The 22,680-nt window shown below is 43.9% G+C and overlaps 1 protein-coding gene across 2 annotated transcripts in view; it reads right to left on the reverse strand.

Moving 5' to 3' along the window:
• CTNND2 (catenin delta 2) overlaps positions 1-22,680 on the reverse strand; it is an 886,271-nt gene that overhangs the window by 137,549 nt on the left and 726,042 nt on the right. For both annotated transcript variants that reach the window (XM_074356308.1, XM_074356299.1), the window contains exon 13: positions 521-638. In XM_074356308.1, coding sequence (XP_074212409.1) covers positions 521-638 — 118 coding nt within the window. The remainder of the gene's footprint in view (positions 1-520; positions 639-22,680) is intronic.

Here is a 22,680-nt window from a genome sequence, read left to right on the forward strand (position 1 = left end):
CAAACACTGGAGAAGCTCACCCAATTCTATTTTGGTTTGTGAAGTAAAACACTGAGCAGACACTAATGATTAACGTTTTGACAGCCTCGTTAATTTAGCATTTTGATGGCATTTATTTAGACTTCATCAGGCATTCTTTAAATGGCATTTGATAGAATTAAGTTGTGAAAAAGCTATCTTGTAAGAATACAGGCTTATTCAAATCTCAGGTAGTTTTAAAATTTCCTTTTTCTTTGGAAAGTGGATTTTAGAAAATAAAGCTAGAAGACAGTGGGTACCCTGGTGTGTGAAGGCTTATATACTCATCTGGAACACCTGTAGTTTGAGTTACTTTAATTCTTACGTGTTACTAATCAAGAATTAAGTGTCTAGTTCTAGGCTAGGATTGGAAGTCCTGTCGATACAGATTTCAGACTGAAAGTATTAAACTCCGCGCTAACTCCCCATCCTTGTTAGCCGTTGTTTAGTCCCCGGACATCTTTATTCTGTAAGACGCTTCACCTGTGCAAACACAACAGACCTTGCTGTCAATCTCACTGCTCCCCAGCGCAGACTGAATCACGTAGAGCAGCGCGTCCGTGAGCCCGTCGCACTCCCGCATCCTCCTGCGGGCTTCCTCTCCGGCTGAACTAACGTTCCTGCAAAGCAAAAAGGGTGTGTCAGCAAATGAACGGATCTCCAAAACAGAAAGAGACACACAGGCATAGAAAGCAAACTTAAGGTTACCCGGGGCGGTGGGGAGGGGGGAGGAGGGGTAAATCGGGAGTTTGGGATTTGCAGATACACACTACTACGTATAAAATAGATGAATGACAAGGTCTGAGTCTATAGCACAGGGGACTGAATTCCATATCTTGTAATAGCCTATAATAAAAAGAATATGAAAATGAATATATGTATGTAACTGAGTCACTATGCCATACACCAGAAATTAACACACCATTGTAAATCGACCATATTTCAATTAAAAAAAATAGATGTGTCAGCATCCTTCATGGTGGTCATCAAAAGAATGTTCTTCTGCCCACCTCTTGTGATAGCTTTAATGAAAACACTGCCTTTTCAGAGCATTTACCAAGAATATAGTTTTAATGAGTAGGAATGGCTTCCACAAATGCCTCCTAGAACCGGCTGAGTCACAGATGTCTGTAACGGAACACTAGAGAGGGAGAATGCAGAATTCCAAACACGCCATCCCTGACAGTCCTGCGACCACTAAGGACGGAGACTTTGGAAAAGTCTTCCAGGTCTGCTTCACTTACAATCGACAAGGGAATCAGAAGCTCTTTGATTCAAAGGATTCCTCTTCTTTGAGAAGTCTGAAATTCCTTCCAAAGACAAAGCTTCCAACTTAGTGAAATATCTTACAGCCCTAAGTTCACCTGCCTCAAAAATATACCTACCTTGGCCCCACCGGAGGTAAACTTCTAGAAATTTATCCCAAGAACATAGATAGAGGTTTAGGTGAAAACTGAGTCATCGGGGTGCCCATGGCACCTTTTATGGGTCAGAGAAGCCAAGCTCCTTCCTGTAGCGGCAAAGGAAGCTAAAGCCAACCGAAGGGGCCTCTTGTAACGGACACACAGCTGGGAGGCAGAGAGCACGTCTCGACCTACAAGACACGAGACAATCCAGTCGAAGGAGAATCGTCGGGGTGCTTGTCATCACGTTCTTTGTCTGCTAACCACGGCTAGGATGCATTTCCAGTAGAGACTTCTGCAGTGACTGACTCAGGGACAGCACAGCCTTTTGGAGGGGTGCTGGAGGAGGTGAGTTAACAGAAGGTACCAAGGGACAGAAAGAATTTAGAAACTTGGGGAAGGGTGATGGAAAGAGAGAATGATCTAGGTAGGGCAGTGGTTCTCAAACTATGGCTAGCAAAAGAATCACATGGAGGGTGTGTTCCTGTAAATTGCTGGGACCCACCTAGGGAGCACAGGTGGAGTCGGATAATTGGCATATTTGGTGATGCTGACATTGAAAACCACTGCTCTGGCTCTAGTTCTGGTGGGGAGGGTTTGGTTGGGGAGGGTAGTGTTCTCTGCTGACTGCTGAGGCCCACCACGTGGCAGATTCCAAGAATCTGTCACCTTGGGCAGAGCCCACAGGAGTAGATGGATAGAACGGATCTCCAAAAACACGCTGTAACTGACAGAGGTATTCTCATTCTGTTTTCCCAACAACCTTCCCCACTATACTTCATTCTGTTCAACAGATGAGAAAATGGAGGCTCCAAGAGGTTGTTCAAGGCCACATACATAGAAAATAGAGAAACTGGAACAAAACCCAGGTCGGTGAAGCAGAGGAAAGCAAGGGCTTCAGGCATGATATACAGTATGGACTATATTTTTTTAGGAATTAAATCAAAATAAAATAGGCTCAATGCTAAAGTACTACTGAACATAAATGTTTTCTTTAACGTCTAAAAAATTCTGTAGACATGTTTACATAGGGTCTATCAGCATTTTCATGTAACACTGGGAAAGGTTATTCAGTTCAAATTAGTATTTTTGGCATTTGCTGATCTTGAATATAAACAAAACTCCTCAGTTCCTTAGATAACATAACTGAGCAAATACGAGAAGCATTTTTACATGAAGTGTTACAGATTCTGCCTTGGGGGGGCCACCCCTCGTTTCTGACAGAATCCTTGGGAGGGAGGAAGGACTCCTCCTGGGAGAGAAACAGTGGTGAGAGGCACACTGCATTATCCAAACTAGAAGGATGGCCATTTTAAGAGAGTATTTTCAGACCACTCATCCTTGAAATGATTTTCAGCAGGTTGAACTTGGACACTGAGAGAGTAATAGGTTTGACAAGTTCTAATCAGACCTCTTTGGTCAGAAGAATGCTGGGTGCAATGTATGATTATGTGTCTTAAATCCTGCCTCTTCATGCTGTGATGAGGTCATGTTTCCAGACAGAAAGATGGAATTCAGACTTGAAAGAAGAACTGAGGGATAGCTCTTGTGCACCTTAGTCTCAAATATCCTCTACACTTTTCCTTCGCTGATGAATGCTGTCTTCCCTGTGCAGCTTCACGATGGGGGCAGGCTGCCTCCTGATTCACAAATAAACATCATAATGATCAGCCCTATTTTCATCGGTAATCAATGAACGGGCAGGGCCAGCCAAGGGGAACGATCAGGAATTAACAACTCTGTCAACATCGTAAATTTTCGATATTAATTTGAGCATTTTTCTTTATTCTAGTTCCTGTTCGATTCTAGTCTAATCTCTAAAATTAAAAAAAAGTTACTAACTGGCTACTATATAAAAATGTGTAAGACACTGAGAAATGAAAAAGACTAACAAGTCATATATATTTTTAAGTGAACTGAGGTGTGGACATGTCTCTTTTTCAGTGGGTAATGGTGTCCTACAAGCCTTTGGTTTGGTTGGGTTGGGTTGGGTTTCCACTTTTAATCAACTATCCCTGAACAAGTGAATTATATCACAAGATTATCTTTGGTTTCTCCCTCTGGAGGAGAGGAAGGTTTCCTTTACTCCCTAGCACAAAATTTATTACACTTGTATGTTTCACTGTTTAAAAAGAAAAATCCCAGTGACCTTGTGTATTGGTCACTGAACAAGTTAATCGTAATTATGGTCCTACGTAAGTGTTTTCACAAAGAGTCAATGCCCCACCTACAAAGTTCTTTCCTGCTGTTGTACTTGAACCATCTTCTGCTCACATTAGGGGAGTGATTTTCATGTCTGGCTAGAAACTGGTACAGCAAAATTCTATGCACAAATGTAGCATTAAAACAAATACTTGTAGCTATTTTTTTAAAAAGCACAATGATGCTATAATATCTATTCCTTAGAAGTAATTTTTATAATCTTGATGGAATTGTCAGTTGATATGTCATTTGGAAATTTCTGCCTAAAGTGGATTCTATAATCTTTTTATCTAATAGATGAAAAATGAAACAATTTATTTCTATATCTTACAATTAAGAGATATGACATCTCTTGCCATCGTTCTTACTCAAATGTAACTAGCTAAACTGCTTTATTTTCCCTATCTTCAGTGCTGTTTGGCATCTCATTTCTCTGAGCTTCCATCACTCACTATGTTCATTAAAAAAAAATTTAATATACTGTGCTCATAGGGTCCAAAGTGGAATTTACACGAAAGGCTCTAGTTGCACATCTCCATTTCAGATGGTCCGGATATGGGGGATCAAATCACATAGAAAAGCAAGGGATGAGAGTTTGAGTAATCAATCTGTTTGAAATCAGCCTCTCCCTTCTCCATACTCCCTTAGCTCTTTGAATCTTATTGATTGCTTATTGATCACCATTGATTTTGCATTGGCATTATTTAGGCTGTGACCTTATTGCTGCACTGGGACTTTCAGGGGGGCAGAAGGCATGTCATGGTTATTTGTATGCCCAGCGTGCAGCTGAGTGCCCGGTACATCCGAGGTGCTCAATGCAAGCTGGCTATCACATGTGTGCTCAGCTCTTGCAATGGACTGGAATTCACATGGAGTCCGGAACCGAATCACCTCTGTGCTCTGTGCTTATTGGATAAGTATCAGATGTCTGTGACACCATCCATGCAGGCTTCTACTGCGATTTCTGTTCTGCCACTACAACCGCCATCCTTGTAAACTTGTTCAGCTTGAGATCTGAAGTTTCTTATGATTGTTGATAATATTGATCATACACACTGAGTGCTGGAGCGAACTGCACGTTTGCTGCTGGGAGCCAATCAGGCTCTCCCCAGTGTCACACCCACCTCGCCCACAGGCCTGTAGGAAGAGTTTTCTGGTTCAAGATTACTTTGTCTCCCTGTGGTCTCTGTTACCTCCTTTCCTCTCCACCTCACCTGATTCTTGGCTTTTATAATCTGGCCTCCAGTGGGGTCATCTCATACCTGGCCCACCCCCAGCCCCTTGAGTCCTGGGTTCCAGCCCTGCTAAAACTCCTTACCGTCCTTCCTGTTGGCCCAGCCCTGCATATCTCTGGGATCCTTGGCCTCATCTCCCAACTTACAATCAATAGAGCCCAGACACTGGGTCTCTGTAGGATCTGGGCTGGGTTCCTGAGACTGTAAACATGTGTGAGCGGTGGGACGGGGCGGCCAGAGGGTTTTAGAGAGCAGAGCTGAGGTCGTTTCAAGAAACACAGGTAGTCTGGAGGCAAAGCTGAAATATGAAGCCACCCACTCCGCAGGCCTTGATGCCAACACATCAGGACAGGCAGGGGAGAGACAGAATCCATCACAGGTGACAGCACAGGGCAGATCTGATGTTCAAGCAGGTCTGTCTTTGTAGGGGAGGGGTGGGAAGCATCCTCTTCTTGGTTGTCTATTCCTTGCTCCCCACTGCATAGGACTGAGCAGGAACTCAGTGAATGATTGCTGAATAACATGTTTTCAGGGCTGTCTCCTTCTAGCCAGTAGTTCTCAACCATGGCGGTTTTGCCCCCGGGGAACATTTACTAATGTCTGGGCGCCTCGGAACATTTTGGTTGTCATAACTGCAGAGGGAGGGGTGTTCCCAGCATCTAGTATCTGCATGTGGTCAGGGCTGCTGCTAAACATCCTGCGATGCCCAGGACCAGCCCCCCAGGGAAGAATGCCATGTGGAGGCTGAGGACCCTGCGCTGGGTAGCTAGGCTCCCTGAGGGTCTGATCTGCAGGACTTCAGTACTGAACATTGCTCAGCCCAGTGGTTCTCAAACCTCTGCTGCATACGAATTGTCTTTGGAACTTGATAAAAATTCAAAGGCTCAGGTCCTCACCCTAGTCCAATAACACTGGGCCTGAGTGTGTTCTGTTAGATTGATGCCAATCCACACCAGGGTTTGAGAATCACTGTCCTAGCCCACAGCAGGGAATTGGGATATTTATTGAATGATCCTGTAATCATCCACTGGAGCCACATGATACATGGATTCTTAATACTTGGTCATCTCTTCCCAACAGTAAAACCAAGCAGGACTCCATGCAGCCTTCCTGGGATAACCCCCTCCCCACCCCTACCACATCCCTCCACCTGCCTTTTATCTGTAGAAAAACTTTGGCCAAAGAATATTTTTAATCAGAGAAGTGAGAAATATAGAAGCAAAGGAGATCAGTCAAACAAGACCAAGTAATAGTTCACTCATTAAGCAAAGTCAAGGACCTTACGTTCCTCTTCAAGGACTATAGATAATATTCTGAGCCACATCCTTTGGACTGTTTTGTAGATACTGAAACTCGAACCAGCGGAAGAAGTTAACTACAGAATGACCAGACTGTAGCCATGACATAAGCTGCCACAATTCCAAGAACTGGCCTCAAAGAAATGGGAACAAATCACCCTGGAATTGAAAATTAATTGTTCTTAAAACAATCATGATGACGCTGATCAGACCACTGCGTGAGCAATTTCAAGATGACTATGGGAGCTGGCTGTGCTGTTCTGCAGTAGCCCCCTCCCTCCACCTGTATACCCCTGAAACTCCCCTTTAAAAGCTTTGTGCCCTGATCCACAGAGGGGAGTTGGCCTTTGGACATGAGTCTACCTTCTCCCCTGGTTGCTGGTCTCTGAAATAAAGCAACCTTTCCCTTCCTACCAACACTTGTCTCTCAAGTATTAGCTTTTGAGTAGCAAGCAGCCAGACCTGACTTCGGTAACAACAGGGCAGGGGGCATCGTGGCCCCCACACTAAAAGTGATACATTTAAACCAATCACCACAGGCTTTTACTTGGCACCCTTTGAAAATCTGGAAACAACACTAAATTGTGAGGGGAAATCTAAGTAAAATACAAATGTGAATTCCCTTAATTTCTTGACCCTGTGGCCACCTACCCAGAAACCAGTGAAATTAATCTGATCTTTAACATGGGGATGGGAAATCCTACCAATCATGCTCAGGCCTTTCTCCCATGAAGCAGACTTGCTTTTGCTTTAGCTGGAAGCACCACATTTTAAAGAGATCTTTCTGTCCATGAACAACTAAATCAGAAGTCAGAGAGTAAATATTTTAGGTCTGGGGGCCACATGGGGTCTTTGTTGTTTCTTTTCCTTCTTCTTTTTACAACCTTTTAAAAATGTAAAATTCATTCTTATCTGCAGTCAGAGAAAAACAGCTCACTGGTGGGATTTGGCCCATGGGCCACAGTTTGCCAACCCCTGACCTAGATTCTCATCTAAAGTCCAGTTAGAGGGTTCAGGAGGGGTCTCTAAACCCTTGATATTTTGCTCAAAGTTGAGTATATTTCTGTGTGGAACCATTGTAGGAAGAAAAGGTAACAGAGGTAAGTCAATTCAAACCAACAAAACAACCCACCTTGACTGGGCACCTGCTGTGCTCCACACTCTATGCCAAGACTTGGGATAAAGAGAAAAACACCTGGCCCTTGACCCAGGGAGCTCAGAGTCCAAGAAGGTAAGCAGGCACACATTTAATGTGCCTGAATCTGATATCATCACAAAACTAGCAGCAGGAAGAATCAGGGAAACAATCTCCCTTGGAAGTGAGGTCCAGGCACTTCCAGTCATATCTGGGTGTTCCTAGAAGCAAATACAGGATGAAATGGATGGACGTTTTACTGCTCACCTTCACTGACGCTGTAATTAAAACCTTTGCTTAATTATAGATTAAAATTAAAGATTAAAATCTTTGCTTAAATTATGATTCAGTAAACTTGGACATCGATTGTTTTCCTTAACATTTGCAGCAGCAAGTCACAGGTGTGACTTAAGAAGTAAGACCACAGAGTACAATATATATGTTCTTAGCAAGAAGGCAATTTGTGGAAATTTAACAGAAAGCACCTTCAAATTTGAAAGGTGCACATTGGCTTACGGGCAGTTTTAGGTCCCATGACAGTTCCTAGCTGACCATAAAAGGTCAAAAGGGGGGCAAGGCCCAATTCCTGGAAATTCTTGCCCCTTCCTCAAAATAGTTGCAATAATCTTCCTACTCATTAGCATATGAAATTGCAGAGCCCATAAAAACTAACAACCCCATGTCTCAAGGTCACTCTCTCTCTTGCCTTCTGAGATGGCCTGTACTCTGTCTATGGAGTTTGTATCTACTTTTACTTTAAACATAACCCCCCACACCTCTCAGCCTCTCTCCCTCTTGCATTCTGAGATGATCCGAATTCTGCATATGGAGTGTGTATCTCCTAAGCTGTTTTCTCTTCTGAGTGAGATGAATCACACTCTGTCTGTGGAGTGTGCATCTCCCTGAATAAACTTACTTTCACTTTACTGTGCCTCACTCTTAAATTCTTTCCTGCGTGAGACAAGAACTTACTCTCTGCCAACATCTTTGGTGAGTCAGCCAGGAGGACTTGGTAAGGACTTGGCCTCTCCCCTCCCTTGCATTTGACAGGCCAGTCTCCCCCCCCTCCCCCCCCTCTGCCTTGTCTCCTTTCTGCATCTCTATCTCACTCTTACTTTTGCAGTTTTGGAATTTTGAGCCGAAGAGATTTAGGACTTTGACTTGAAACCTAGGGATGGGATGAAAATAGGAGTACATGGAGACCTTAGCGGGGACCAGAGGGCAGACTGCGGTAGGCCAAATAATGGCCCCCACAGATGTCCATGTGCTAATCCCAGGAAACTGTAAATAGGTTGTCTAACATAAAAGGGACTTTGCAGATGGAATTAAGGTAATGGGCTTTAAAATAAGGAGACTGTCCTGGATGATCCCTGTGGTCTCAATTTAATTACATGATCCTTAATAGCAGAGAACATGCTTTGGCTGCAGTCAGAGAGAAGCAGCAGAAGGGAAGTCAGAGAGATTCCAACATGAAGATTCAAGTTCCCATTGCTGGTTCTGACCCACAGAGGATGACATGCAAAGATGAGAGAGAGGCTGATGGCTCTCAGCTGACAGTCAGCAAGGAAACAGAGACCTCAGTCCCACCACCACAAGGAACTGGATTTGGGTCACAATCTGAAGGAGACTGGAAGCAGATTCTACCAAGAGCCATTAGTAACACTTTGATTTTAATTTGGTGAGACTCACGTCAGAATTCTAACCCACAGAAACTGTAGAATAAATGTGTGTTGTTCTAAGTCACTAAGTTTGCAGTCATTTGTTATAGCAGCCATAGGAAACTAATACCCACGTTTTAGCTTGTTTTACTGAAGGGTAAATGGAATTCTTCTCAACACCATCCCTCAATGTTTCACATCCCACTTTTTCCCTGGAAAACTGTTCGTGTGCAGTGGGCTCATGCAAGTTTTCAGAAGATATTTCCAGATGATCAAATAACTGTATTGATTTGATCAAGACCAAAATACCCCATATATAAGAAAATAAAAATTCTTCCTAGGGGTGTGTATGTTGGGGGTTGGGGTGAGGTGGCATCCTCAACTATGCAAGGCCAGACGATGTTCTATGTAACTCAGAGCACACGAAGGCCTCCTGCACAAGAAACACTGATGTGACGTGGTGATGCACATTTGAAGGCAAAAATATGCTGCTTTAATTTACTTCTACTCATCTCTGATCTGACTGACCACAAGAGTGCCACCAGGTAAGCGGGCATCAGCTTGGCCCAGGATGCTCTCCTGATTGATTGACAGCCTTCACTTCTGCCAAGTCCTCTTTCTGGAAGTGCAGAAAGTCCAGTGGTTAGTACCCTACACTGTGCGGGAAATAAGTGGACTGGGTTGTAAGGGAGAGAAATGAGGCAGCCTCTGAGCTCTGCTTGAGTGAAGTCTACAGTGCAACCTCATTACTTTAAGTGAATTCTCAGAATATCATCTGAAACGCCAACCATGAGTACCAAACGGGTACGGAACAGCATTAGGACCAGCCCTGCCTCCATAAACTTTTACTGGAAGGTTGAGTTTACTCCAAATGCTCTTGATTTTTCTCTCTACATGTGTGTTTTTAAAGCTGGTACTTCATCATAGCCGAGTCAAAAAAAATTCGAGAGTCATAAATTTCCCTTTCCCTCCCTCCCATCCCTCCTTCCTTCCTGTCTTTCTCTCTCTCTCTCTGTCTCTCCCTCCCTCCCTCTCTCTCTCTTTTTCTTTTTTTGGATTAGCACAGTCTTGCAGTTCGGATTCCTGCTATGTACCTTACTGTCTTCTCCCAAGGGAGGCAATTTCTTTATAAATCAGGACAGTGATGGCTTGGTAATTGCTTTGCGGAGCTGCAGAGACAGCACGCTTCAGTGACTTAAAGACCAACTGCCCGTCGGGGAGGCTGTGAACACTGCTGTCCTCAGAGTGGAATTCCCTCCGTTGACACCTCCACCCCTACTCATAAATGGAAACCAGGAGAGAGAAATGGAGGAGCTCCTCTGAGGTTGACTATTCAACTCTGCACCTTTCTAGGACCGCCCAGACGTGTGCCTTCTGGAGTTAGTCATGCATCACGCACGCTGTTCCAGAGATGCCCAGAGCAGAACCAGAAACACCTGAGTTAAAAGACATCCTATCGCTGTCAAGTACTACCTAGGGTCTCAGCTGCACGATTCCAATTAAAATTGATGGACGCCACAGAGTTAAGTGCTCTATGAAATGTCTGCTGTAAGTTTCCCATTGGGCTAAATTGCAAGGAAGTCACAGGGAAAAAAGCGTGAACGCCGCATGGCTAAAACCGTTAACTGTGAACCTAATTGTGCCTGTGGTTCTTTGTGCTCTGAAAACACCCACAATTGTTTCCTGGCTTGGAGCACTGGAGACACGGGCTCTGCTCACTGTGACTTGAGACTTCAGTTACCTGACCACATCGTGCGCTTGGAGCAGTGCCACGTGGCCCACTCCCCTGGCCCATCGATGCCCACCTCCCCTGAATTCCACTAACTCGTGACATATTTCCCTGGCACGTTTGTGGTGGGCTCTTACTTCTACTGTGCCAACAGTATCAGGGTGCATCTCACCTTGGAAGCCCCCACATCCGACCCTGGTCCTGGCACCTCAGTTTCCCATCAAGTCTATGTGCCACCACCTCTGAAGCGAGCACTTCCACAGAACAGAGCTATCTGCTAGCCGTGTCCCCATCACAAATACAACAACAAAAACAAAATGCCTTGGGCCAAAAGCCAATTAGGTTCAAATAGGAATAAAACCCAGTGTTTTCTTCCTTTCCTGCTAAACTGAATGATTTCTCATCTACCAGACATGATTTAACGTCAATCACAAAACCTGGGCTTTGAAATACATATAATAAATTGATATGCTAGGAAACAGAGAAAGAGAAATGCATATTCACTTCACCAAGCAGGCAGCTTCCCGGAAAGAGAGCATGGTGGCTAAATGAACAACGAGCAAGGCCGAGGCCATCCAGTTCCGTGTATTTTGGGTCCTCTGTCTTCTAAGAAGGCGGAGAACAAAGCTGACTAATAAAGGATTATAGGTAATTGGCTACTTGCCTTTTAAATGTCAGACTGTGGGTTTGAAAAAACTTTCAAGATTTGGCATTATGTTCTGGATTACTAATAGCTATTATGAAAACAACCTTCCTAACTTTCATTTCAATTCATCACCTGATTCCCCATACGCAGTCATGTCATCTTTCAATTTATTTACTCGCAGGAAATTTTAACAAATTGTACTTCAAAGAGTTATTAAAGCTGGGGAATCCACATGATTTTTAAAAGCTCACTCATCTAGATGAAACATTTTCCTTGAGGTCCATTTCTTACTTTCATAATGGCTTTGATCACTCACTGATACCATATTGAGGACCAATAACAACAATAAAAAAAAAAAAACAACTGCAAGTCTCATCAAAGGCAAAGAAGTGCGTTTACTCTTGTGTCTTTATCCCTTCCCTCTACTCCTCCCCTACTGTCCTCTGCACAGTTCCCCAGCGCCTCCCAAATATGGTTTTGTTCTGTGATTTACTGTCAGCCTGCTGCCATCAGCACCTCCCCAAGCTGACTGCTCGTGGTCCTCGCCCAGCATGGGAGGGCAAGTGATTATAAGAGGGAGCCACCAGATACAGGAGGAGAAAGAAATCCCCTGTAACTCTGCTGCTCCAGGCCAGATGCCTGGTGGTAACTATCCCTTTCTGCTTTTTAAAAGTCTTCTTGGTTTTCTTACATTACCTCCTGGGAAAACATCTCCTTAAATTTGTGGCCAAATCACTAATAAAAATAGTCCCTGGATCAAAATAACTAAAGTATCAAAAGGGAAGGAGGTGATTAACTTTTTTTCCTTTAATCTCTTAAAATGTACCCATCTCTCCTAATTGCTATTTCATGAATTTAGGCATCTTGAAGACTCACTTAGTAATCTTTTATTTGGACCAAAGAACATGATAAATGATGGAAAATGCAGGGAAAATGGGGTGCGGGGAGGGATAAGTTAGGAGTTTGAGACTAGCAGATACAAACAACCATAAACAGAATAAACAACAAGGTCCTACTGTAGCACAGGGACTATATTCAATAATTTGTAATAACCTACAATAGAAAAGAATATGAAAAAGAACACACATATGTATAATTGAATTACTATGCTGTACACTAGAAACTAACACAACATTATAAATCAACTATACTTCAGTTAAAAAAAATGATGGAAAAATCCAGACTCCAGTTAATTTGGCCAGAGATGATTCTACAGTTTTAGCTAAGTGAAACAAACAAAGCCAATCTTGGCCAAAAAAAATGAATTAAAACTACAGAAGGTGTCTCTGGACCGCTGTCTTTTCTTCCTGTTTTAGAATGGAAATATCTATTTGTGTTCCATCTGTAGGGGTGGCAGATGCCAGGAAGGAGGAGAAATTCTAAGAATATATATATATCCTTTGTATAAGAAAAACATAGAGAACTCAGTAAAACTAAGATCATTGGGCCTTTCAATTTTTTTCTGAAAATATCTTTCATCTCTGGAAGAAATTTCTGAAATACTTACTAAAAAAAGTAGGAACCAGCTTCTTAAAGAGGAAAGCCACTGTGATCTTTCAAGTTTATGCATTAGTCTTGATTGCAGTTTAGTAATAATGTTGGAAAAATCAGTATCAGAACAGGCCAAAGAAATTTACATTTTAAATTCAAGGCTGCTATAGTACCTGTATAGTTTAATTGTTTGCCTCCATTCTTGTTTTGAGTGGACTTTTTCTTTATGGTTGCGGTAGGGCATATTCTAAAGATGTGTCTTCAAGATTGCTGCCCCCTGGTTGTTCAATCAAACACTAATCTATGTACTCCTGTGAAGGAGCTTTGCAGATGAAATTAAGGTCACTAATCAGCTGACTATAAGACCAGGACATGATCCTGAATTATCCTCCTGGGCTCAGTGTCATCACATGAGCCCTTAAAAGCAGAAGAGGGAGGCAGACGAGTCAGTCCAAGAGATGCAGCTGAAGAGAGGGTAGCAGAGATGAGGAAAGATGAGGAAAGAGGGCCTGACATTGCTGGCTCTGCAGATGGAGGAAGGGGACCACCAACCAGGGCAGGCGGTGGCCTCTGGAAGCTGAGAACACCTCCCAGCCCACAGCCAGCAACGAAACAAGGCCCTCAGTCTATAAATACAAGGAACTGAATTTGGCCACCAAGAAAGACCCAGGAAGCAAGCTCTCCCCAGAGCTTCCTGAGAAAAGCCCACTGGCAGACGCTTGAGGAACCAGCCAAACGCCCTGCACTGCTGATGGACACCACTCTGAGACAGTAAGTTTGTGTTGTTCTAACCCATGAGGTTTGTGATAATTTGTGATGGCAGTGATGGATGAAACACTCCATTTCCATATCCACGGAAGAAAAAAATCTCATCATGATATTATTCATAAACGTTCATTTTAATATTTCTGCTAAAGTGTTTTAATACTTTGAGACAAACATTTTGCATCTTCCAATGGAGCCATTTTAGATGCTCTGAATAACAAGATGTCATCGTCAGGATTTCAGATGCCTCTTGTCGCAGAAGTGGTAAGCTGACTGCATCTCTCACCAGCCCCAGGTAACCTAAATGTGACTTTTCTCGGTTTACTGCCACCAGATGGCTTGCCCTCAACATGAGAACAGGATAATGGCACCACTGGGTGCACAATTTCCTTTTACTGCTTTAGTGGCAAAGGGAGAGATGCTTCAAAAATCCAAGAATTATAATGCTGCAGAGAAAGGTCACACAGCAAAGACAGTTTGAGGAGCCACAGAGTCTCATTAAAAACAGCTCACAAGCTGGCCATGAATAGGCTGGTTTCACTGTCTTTCCTCGTCACACCAAATAAGCAGACAGCTGCTCACCTGTTAGGGTACTTGTGTCATTCTTCCAATATAGAGAAGTGTTAAGGTTTTATTTAAAAATCGCACACTTAACCAGCTCAGTGTATTCTTAACTACCCTGAGAATAACTAAGAAACAAAAGGCAAGACTTGTGCCCTCCGCCGCCAGCCCAGGGCACACGTGTCTAGCTTTTCTGCTCTCTGTAAACGATAACTGGTTCTCAGAATTGCGGCACAAGACACACAAAGCGACTTCACGCGGAAAATGTCCAGGCAAAAAGGCACCACAGAAATAATCTAGGAAAGGTAATTTGGAGACTCAAGGTTTTTCTAACACTCATTTTATTACAATTCCCCTTGTTATTCATCCTTTTATACGTGCTAACATGGGAAGCTTTTGATCTGTTAATCAATCAAGGAAAAAAGTTACAGAAATGACAGAGTAGAATGATTGCATTTTTGTGCAAAAGAGAAGCAGGGAGAGGATCCTCACATATTACACAAATTGACCGGCTATTGGACCAGTAGACCCAGTGGCTGAATCCAATATTTCCCTAAAAAATTCCCCTAGAAACACAATGTACTACTTTACTTTTAATCACAAATATTCACCATTGAATATTTTTATAGAACATGCCAAAAATCAAGTATATAGTTTATTCCAGTGCCAAAGAAATTTAAAATTGCTTCAAGTGTAAAGCAATAGTTCCTACTTGTTTTTTACCCACATGGACGCACCTCAAAGATAGGTGCTCAAGACTGACACCGTCCCGTCGGCACTGGCCACTGGTGGTGGGCTGTGGGTTACAAGCAGTTACCAGCCAGCCAGCCAGAGCCTCACTCCTGCTCTCCCTCTGGTCTGCATCCCAGTGTGTGGGCGGAGACATTTATCTCTAAGTTAGTGTTGAGTATCTTTTTTGTTTGGTTTTAATTCTGAATTTCCCTCACTGTGGAGCCCCTGAATTATATTGGGATGGACAGAACAAGGAGAATGAGGCTGACAAGGAGCCTTTACAAAGTATCTTTGTGGTCACAGAGATCGAGAGACGTGAATGAGGAGGAAATCTAAAAAGCAGAGATAAAAATGCAATGGACAAAAAGAAAAGCAGCGCTAACTGGAACCTGTTTGGGGGCTTCCTTGAAGGTTATTTTGTTGTGCATCAATCAGTTTAATTTGCTGGATAAATATGGCACCACTCACTCTTGAATCCTGTCTTAACCACACACACATCTGCAATGGCACATCTGTCACCTCCATGTTCAAGCATCTTTAGAATCCTCCTCCAATTTCACTGCCAGGTGCATAACACCAGCAACTCGTGTCTCTTAACTGGTCTCTCTGCCTCTGCCCTCATTCTCCCACCCCTCATGGAAGCTTCAGTGAGTCTTCTAAGATGTACATGGGAGCACGAGTCCTGTACCCCAAGGCTCTCCTTTGTACTCAGAGTCAAACTCAAAGTCCTGCCCGTGGCACGTGCCGGGACGCCCTTCTTCCTTTGTCACTTGGCTGACTCCTACTCATCTTTCTTGCCTTTTTCGCAGGAAGGCTTCCCTGTTCCCCTGACCAGGTGAGACCCCTTTGCTCTACGCTCATTCCTCATACCCTTTCATGATCCTCACCCCACTTCTATCACTTGCTTACTAACCCCCGCATCCAGTCCTCCGACACTCTGATCACAGAGCATCACGCTACTGGGGAAGAAGAGGTAGAGCCTGGGCAGCCGGCCCTCAGGAAGGCAAGCCGCGGGAAGGATGGGTTAGCCGTGCAAGCTGACGAAGTCAAGACCAGCTCTGATGAGGGTCAGGAGAAACCAGACAGCCGCCCCCGGCCCCCTGTATCTGTACTGAGAAGCAGAGGCTGTCAGCAGGCTGCCCTCGACGGTCCCACATCTCCACCCAGGGCGGAATGTGCTCTGTGGCTAAATATGCACGACTGCTTGACGGCTTGTGATTCATTTCCTTGCTTGACAAACAGACAAGAACTTTCTAGCATGGGAAGGAAACAGAGGACTAAGCGACAGTAATACTAATGCACTGTAGCCACAGAAAAGACATAAATTTGGAAGCCAGCACTAAGACAGCTTCCTCCGCCAGTTCCTTCTCCAGCCCTAGTCCATAGAGAGTTCAGAGACAGACCAGGCGACGTTCTTATCTCAAGTACGTGAAAGGAATTTCAGGCAAGAGACTGCAGCTGAAGGGAGTGGAGATTCTTGGGGAGCCAGGGAAAAGGATGCTCACAGGGGGAGAACACACCAGGAATACTGCCACACCCATCTGTTAGCAGGTCCTGGTTTGTGTGATATAATGTTGGTGAATATTGGCATTGCTTTGTAAAGATAGCAAGTGTTTTATGCTCCGAAAGTCAGCCTGGAGGAACAGAAAAGCTTTGGTGTCAAATTTCAACTTGGATATGATCTGCCCTGCCTTGGGTAACACATTCAAACCTTCGGTTTCTCCACCTGCAAAGTGGGCTTGTGTTTTGAGAGGATTAGATGAGGCAAAGTCTGTGAAGTACCTGGAGCCAGAGGGGACCCAATGCTTAGCCCCCAACTCTCCCTTGATCATTCCCAGTAACTTCCAAGACTTTCATTACAATTGCATGATGGCTGCAGTCCACAGTCAGCAGCCATCTGTTAAAGTGAGTTTCCTGTGGGCCAGGCCCTAGTGCCAAGCTATTGATGTATATGACGGCAGGGCCCACACAAAGGCAAAGTGAGTGAGGTCTTCATTCAGTGCAAAATTTAAGCGGATATCAAAAAAAATTCACTAATCATCAGAAATATTACATATTTTTAAATTGTGGTAAAATAGAAATAATAAAATTTATCATTGTAACCAGTTTGGGGGGTACAGTTCAGAAGCATTAAGTGCCTTCACACTGTCTACTAGACACTATTTTAATGCAATATTTTTTCATCAAAATTAATGAAAACAATCCATGATGAAAGAAATATCACAACTTTAAATGAAGATGGGGTCCAATCCTGCACAGCTCAGTCTTACCCTCCCCTGCCTCATCTTAGCCCTGATCGGCACCACCACCACCATGGCCATTTACAGACGGAGAGACTGAGGCTCAGAGAGGCTGCCTCGGTTGCCCAAGATCACACAGCTAGTGGGTTTCCAGTCAGATCTGGACTCGAATGCCAGCTCCTCTCGGTTTGGACCCTAAACTTAGAATGACATCCCATAAGAACATCACACCTATCTCAAAGGCCGTGCATCTGAAGCTTCCAGCGCACAGCCTGGACACAGTCGGGGCTCAGCAAACAGAGCCAGGGCCATTGCAGTTCCACGGGTCCCTCTGCCAGCTCTGCAATCCCCTCCCCTCTGCCTCACCTCTGCCCCTAGTCCATCCTCCTCCTGTGGGCACAGCTGAATCTCAGCTGCACAGGGAACACTGTGTCTCTAACCACTTTCTGCTTCCAGGGCTCCCCGTGGGCTGTACAAACAAATATGAGCCCACCATGAAAAGGAATGAAGCACTCATGCACGGTGCCACATGGATGACCCTTGAAAACATCACGCTAAGGGAAAGAAACCAGACACAAAAGGCCATATGTATTGTGATTCCATTTAAATAAAATACCCAGAATAGGTAAATCCATAAAGGCAGAACACAGGCTGGTGACTTCCAGGGCCTGCAGGAGAGAGAATGGGGAGTCGCTGTGTAACAATGGGTCCAGAGTTTCTTTGGGGCATCATGAATGTATTTTGGCACTAGATAGAGGTGATTGCACTACATTGTGAAATGCCACTGAATTGTTCACTTCTAAAAGGTTAATTTTATGCTAAATGAAAGAAAAATAAGGGTAGGGAAGGAAATGCTGGGGAGGTGGTGGGGGGACTTCATGCTAGAGTCAAAACTGAAGGGGCCCCTTGGGAAAAGAGATGCATTTTTGCTGCTGGTCTGATCGACCCACAGGCCAGGCTAATCTGATCTTTGTGGCTCATCGTGCTTCTTGGCCTTTGGCTTCACGTAGATTAAAGCCTTTGGAGTGTAAGAAATTTCTAAAGAAAGAATAGGAAGCTTACAGGCCCTGAGAGGTGACAGGTGAGGGCTGCGTCTCTCTAACAGCCTTCCTGTCTCAGTGGCCACTTGGGTGCTCTGGGCCCACAGCTTTGCCTTTCTGCGAGATCGTCCCCTGCCAGCCTCCGGGCGAGGATGCTCAGACACGTGTCTTCTGAAGGCCTCTGTCTCAGCTAGCAGGGGGTCCTGGCTGGGCACTTGAGGGGACACAGGAGGATAATCATCTCAATCATCTCCCCTCAGACAGGAATGAGCCCTGGAAAATCATAATACACCCCAGCATCAGTTCTTTGTGAGTCTATTACTATGGGTTCTGGCAGAGGACACTTGGCTCCACCTGATTTGGGAAGCACTGGCCTCTTAATCTGTTTCCGTTCCTTGTCAGTGACAAGGGTCAAGGACAAATGACATTAATCACATTTGCTAGTTGGGCTGACGGCGCTGCCTGCAGAGGAGAAATAGGTCAAGTTCCTCTGTGTTCTAGGAAGGAACTTATCAGGACAGCCTGCAAGCCCGCTAAGGAGTAATAGCCCTTCCGGTCCCGTGCAGATTCCAAGGAAAGGCCCGAAACCAGTTTCCTCCAAAAATGCGAGGGAGGACTCACTCCATGCAACAGACCACAGACTTTACAAGGACATAGAGCTTTTCCTTCTTTGAGTTAATTGTTTCTGGCAGTACGCCTCACTGGCTCCAACCACTTGACCCAAACTTGTGCAAAACAGAGAGCTCTCAGCAGTAAGCACCGACTGTGATGACGACGCTTCCGTTTGGCAGTGCCTTCGTCTGTTTATATAAATTAGCCTGCAATTACCAATTACACTGCTGGTCCAAAAAAGGTCAGGCCACACGTAAGCCCAGGAAGAACAATGGTCTGGACACGGAAGTCCAGACAGGGCTATTATGGAGAGTTATGGGGGATGATTAATTAGCTGGCATCTTCCTGGGTATTGCCATTCTCACACAAAATCCTTGTGCTAACACAGCTACTTTCTGGTAATAAGTTACCTTAAAAGAAATGTAATTAGTTTTTGGGATTCATTAGTCCCAGTCTTTGTGTCCACAGTGCAGCATCTCCTTGCTAGCTGAGTGCCTGTTATTGGGGAGTAATTGTGTATTCGTACCTCTTTGAGATAATAACGAAGGACGTAGGATTAATCTGAAGTCCTGGCATGTTTGTCCTTTTACTAAGCAGACTGAAAAACTAAAAATGAATTTATGATGCAGACAGAAAAGCAGTGTCCTGAAAATCTAGTGTGGAAGGTTGCCAACTCGTTGGCATGCTACTCCTAACTATTGCTTCTTTTGCTTAATCCTTTTGGAGGCAAGAAAATGTAGACCAGGGGTGAAATCTGGACAGGGCTGCCCTCTCTGCAATTTCCTCAGCTGAAGGAAAATATTTTAGTTGGCAATTCTGGAAGCATCTGCCAGCTCAGAACAAGAACTTTCTGAGAAGAGCTACAGAATAATGATTTTTACTTTCAGCAGCTTCCCCAGTTCTCTGTGTCCAGAATACGCAACCTTCTATGAGATGATGAAGGACCTGTCACAGAGAGGCAACCTGGAGCCCCAGGATGCAGGGACCCAAGTGGTGGGTCCCTATATTCACCCCCACTGCAGCTCTGCTTTCTATGATCCCGAAGCCACCAAGGCTCTCTGAGTTCAGAGACCCCATTTCTCACCCCTCCCTATCACAGCTCCAGAGGGTGATGGAGAGGAGCTCAGGGAACTGGACCTCTCGCCCAGCCTCACAACTCCCCTTGCCACTGCCTCACACTAGCTGGGTGCAGCAGGGTTGTACATCTACTCTTCACTCTGAATCCACAAGACAGTGGACAGGAGGCATGATCTCTGCATTAGTGCCTTTGGAAATGCATGGCTCTCATTAGTTATGTCTCTCTTTCCTCCAAGAGCAATCATAACTGAAAGTTGGAGATCTTCATAAATGTCACTGAACATGGGCTACCCTGCACAAAGGCTGTGATGTTCTTCTATGAGTTGTACTCATCTCCTTGATTATTTTGTCCCAAATTTGGTAAATGCTGGCTTTATTTTAAAAGAAATATCACTTTGAAAAGGGAAAGAAAAAATGGTATGAAAATAGATGTTAAAATATTCGAGAGGTTTAGTGTGTAGGCAATAAGTTAAACTGTTTGGCAAGCTCTTTCTTCTTCAATTTATGGTTAATAGACTTGTTTCTCTGCTTTTCCTCCAGGGAAGCTACTTCTGATGCAATGCAATATAATTTGGGAGGCAGAGGAGGAAAAATTATATTTTTAATATCAAGAAGTTATGAAAGATTTTTAAGAAAGAACCAGCTCTTACAATTTGCTTTTTATTTATTGGGGGCTAACATTTTATAACCCAGTGGTTTATAGGGGAAGATATTAAACATTATTGTCTACCAATTGGGAATTAACTCATGGAACATTTGAATATTCATATTCTAATAGGAAGAATGGCTACTCACACTGAAAAGATAAAATTTAATATCTGCTTGTCTTTTTAAAAGAAGCCCATATTTGCAACCAAATTATAGGATAAATAATTAAACACAAGTTTTAGCTAGATCCTGCAAATTTTCATAATTAAGTAGATCATATTTTGCAGAAATAAGTGATGGAAACTTTAAGAAGTAATAACATGATGGGGTATTTTATATTAATCATTTATATTTAAGGTGAAATCATTATACTCTCACGTTTTCTAGCTTAGGGAAATAAAATAATGTTTGGGGAGAAATGATCTCTATTACTGTTTCATGGAACATAAATGCCAGGAAGAACTTTGTGAAATTATACTTAGTCCTCTTGGGGGGCATAGAAAGGTCTTCTGAAAGAATTGAAAAATAAATTTTTTTCCAGACATTTCCTAACAGAAAGGAAAAGAGAAATGCAAAATCCTAAAGACATGGAAAGCTTCCAGGCTATAAGATGTCACAACAAACCAATGAAAGGTAAAAAGCCTTTTTATGTAAAGAAATAACGTATCAGTAAGAGGAAGGAAAAAATGAAAATACTGGAAAAAAATGGCTTTCTGAGGCATTATTTAGGAAAAACACACTTCATTTTGTCCAGTTTTGGGGTAGCCTAAGTGGACTTAAATGTACCAGTCCATTTAATGACATTTTCCATTGCTTTGATGGCCAACTCCACAGACTGTGTGTAGTGTTTGTTCTTCATTATAGCCCTCAGGGGTACCAGGGGGCCCAGCACATAGTAAGGACTCCAAAGAACAGATGTTTACAGAATGAAACTTTCAGTCAATATAACTAACTCCTCTCATTTGGATTCCCTACCACCAAGTGACTTTCTAATTGAACTGTGGCTTTTTAGTGGCTAACCTGTAGAGAACTAAAGCGTTGGTATAAGATTAGACTTAGGGGATATCCATGAAAATGCTCCCGCTCAAATCTCTGACAGCAGGAGAATCATTGATCGACATCAATTGTCAGCTGCTGTGCCCTGAAATCTGTCCCTGTGTTTGCCTTCCTGCAGAGGCCTCCCCTCCCACAGAGGCTCCCAGCCAGCGACTGAGCTCAGCAGCAGTGAGAAGGCAAGATGTTCCAGGGAAATGTGGGGTTCCTCTGATGGATGACTTGGCTCAAGAACTCTCCAGCGGTCTCACTGAACTTCTTTAGAGTCTAAGACATGTTCAACCAACCAACCTTCCTTCCTTCCTTCCACTTGAGGGCAGACCTACTTCATGGTTTCATGGCTCCCAGCTCTTCTGGTTCCCTCCCATTTTTCCTCTTAGGTGTTGCTCCTAATGAATTATTGTGCATGGATTCTAATTCCATCTTGTTGAATGCTTCTCAAGGATTCCTCAGTGTAAATAAACACTTGTATTCTTAAGCAGCTTCTCATCTCTGGCTTATAGAATCTGGTGAAGTTGGAGGAACCCAGCTGTGGCATCCTGCCACCTGGGACTCCCTCCTCTTACTAGTTGTATCACTTGGGGCAAGTTACTCTTGCTTTTATGAGTAGCAGCTCCTCGATCTGTAAAAAGGGATGGGGACTCCCACCCTAATAGGTGATTGGGACAATGCATTAAACGGCATGACCATGAAAAAAGCACAGCATAGCGAGGGGCTTTCAGTAGGTGCTGAAACAAGAGCTACCTTCCTCCTGATGGGCTTGTAGCCCTAAGGTCAAGTCTCTTACCAGTAAGGCCCAGGGCCAGGCCCTAGAGCCTAAGGGATTCAAAGGTGAGCCTTACTTGTGGATGCCTCCTTTGAGGAGGCCTTATTTGGAGATTCCAACTTGGGGCCAGCTAGCAAATATCTGGACCATGCTTAATTTTTTCCCCCCAACATTTCATCAAGGACATCTAGGCCAAACCTCTCCTTTACAGCCATGGAACTTGAGGCCAAGATAATGTAGCCTAGTTCCCCTCAGGAGAACGGACAACAGGATGTATCAGTGTTAAGGCTCAGATGCAGACCTTCTGATTCCAAATCAAAGACCATCTCACAGATACTAAATAATTAGTATTTAAGATGAACAGGTACAGA

This window comes from Camelus bactrianus, chromosome 3 (assembly GCF_048773025.1).
Source record: "Camelus bactrianus isolate YW-2024 breed Bactrian camel chromosome 3, ASM4877302v1, whole genome shotgun sequence".
Taxonomy (NCBI): domain Eukaryota; kingdom Metazoa; phylum Chordata; class Mammalia; order Artiodactyla; family Camelidae; genus Camelus; species Camelus bactrianus.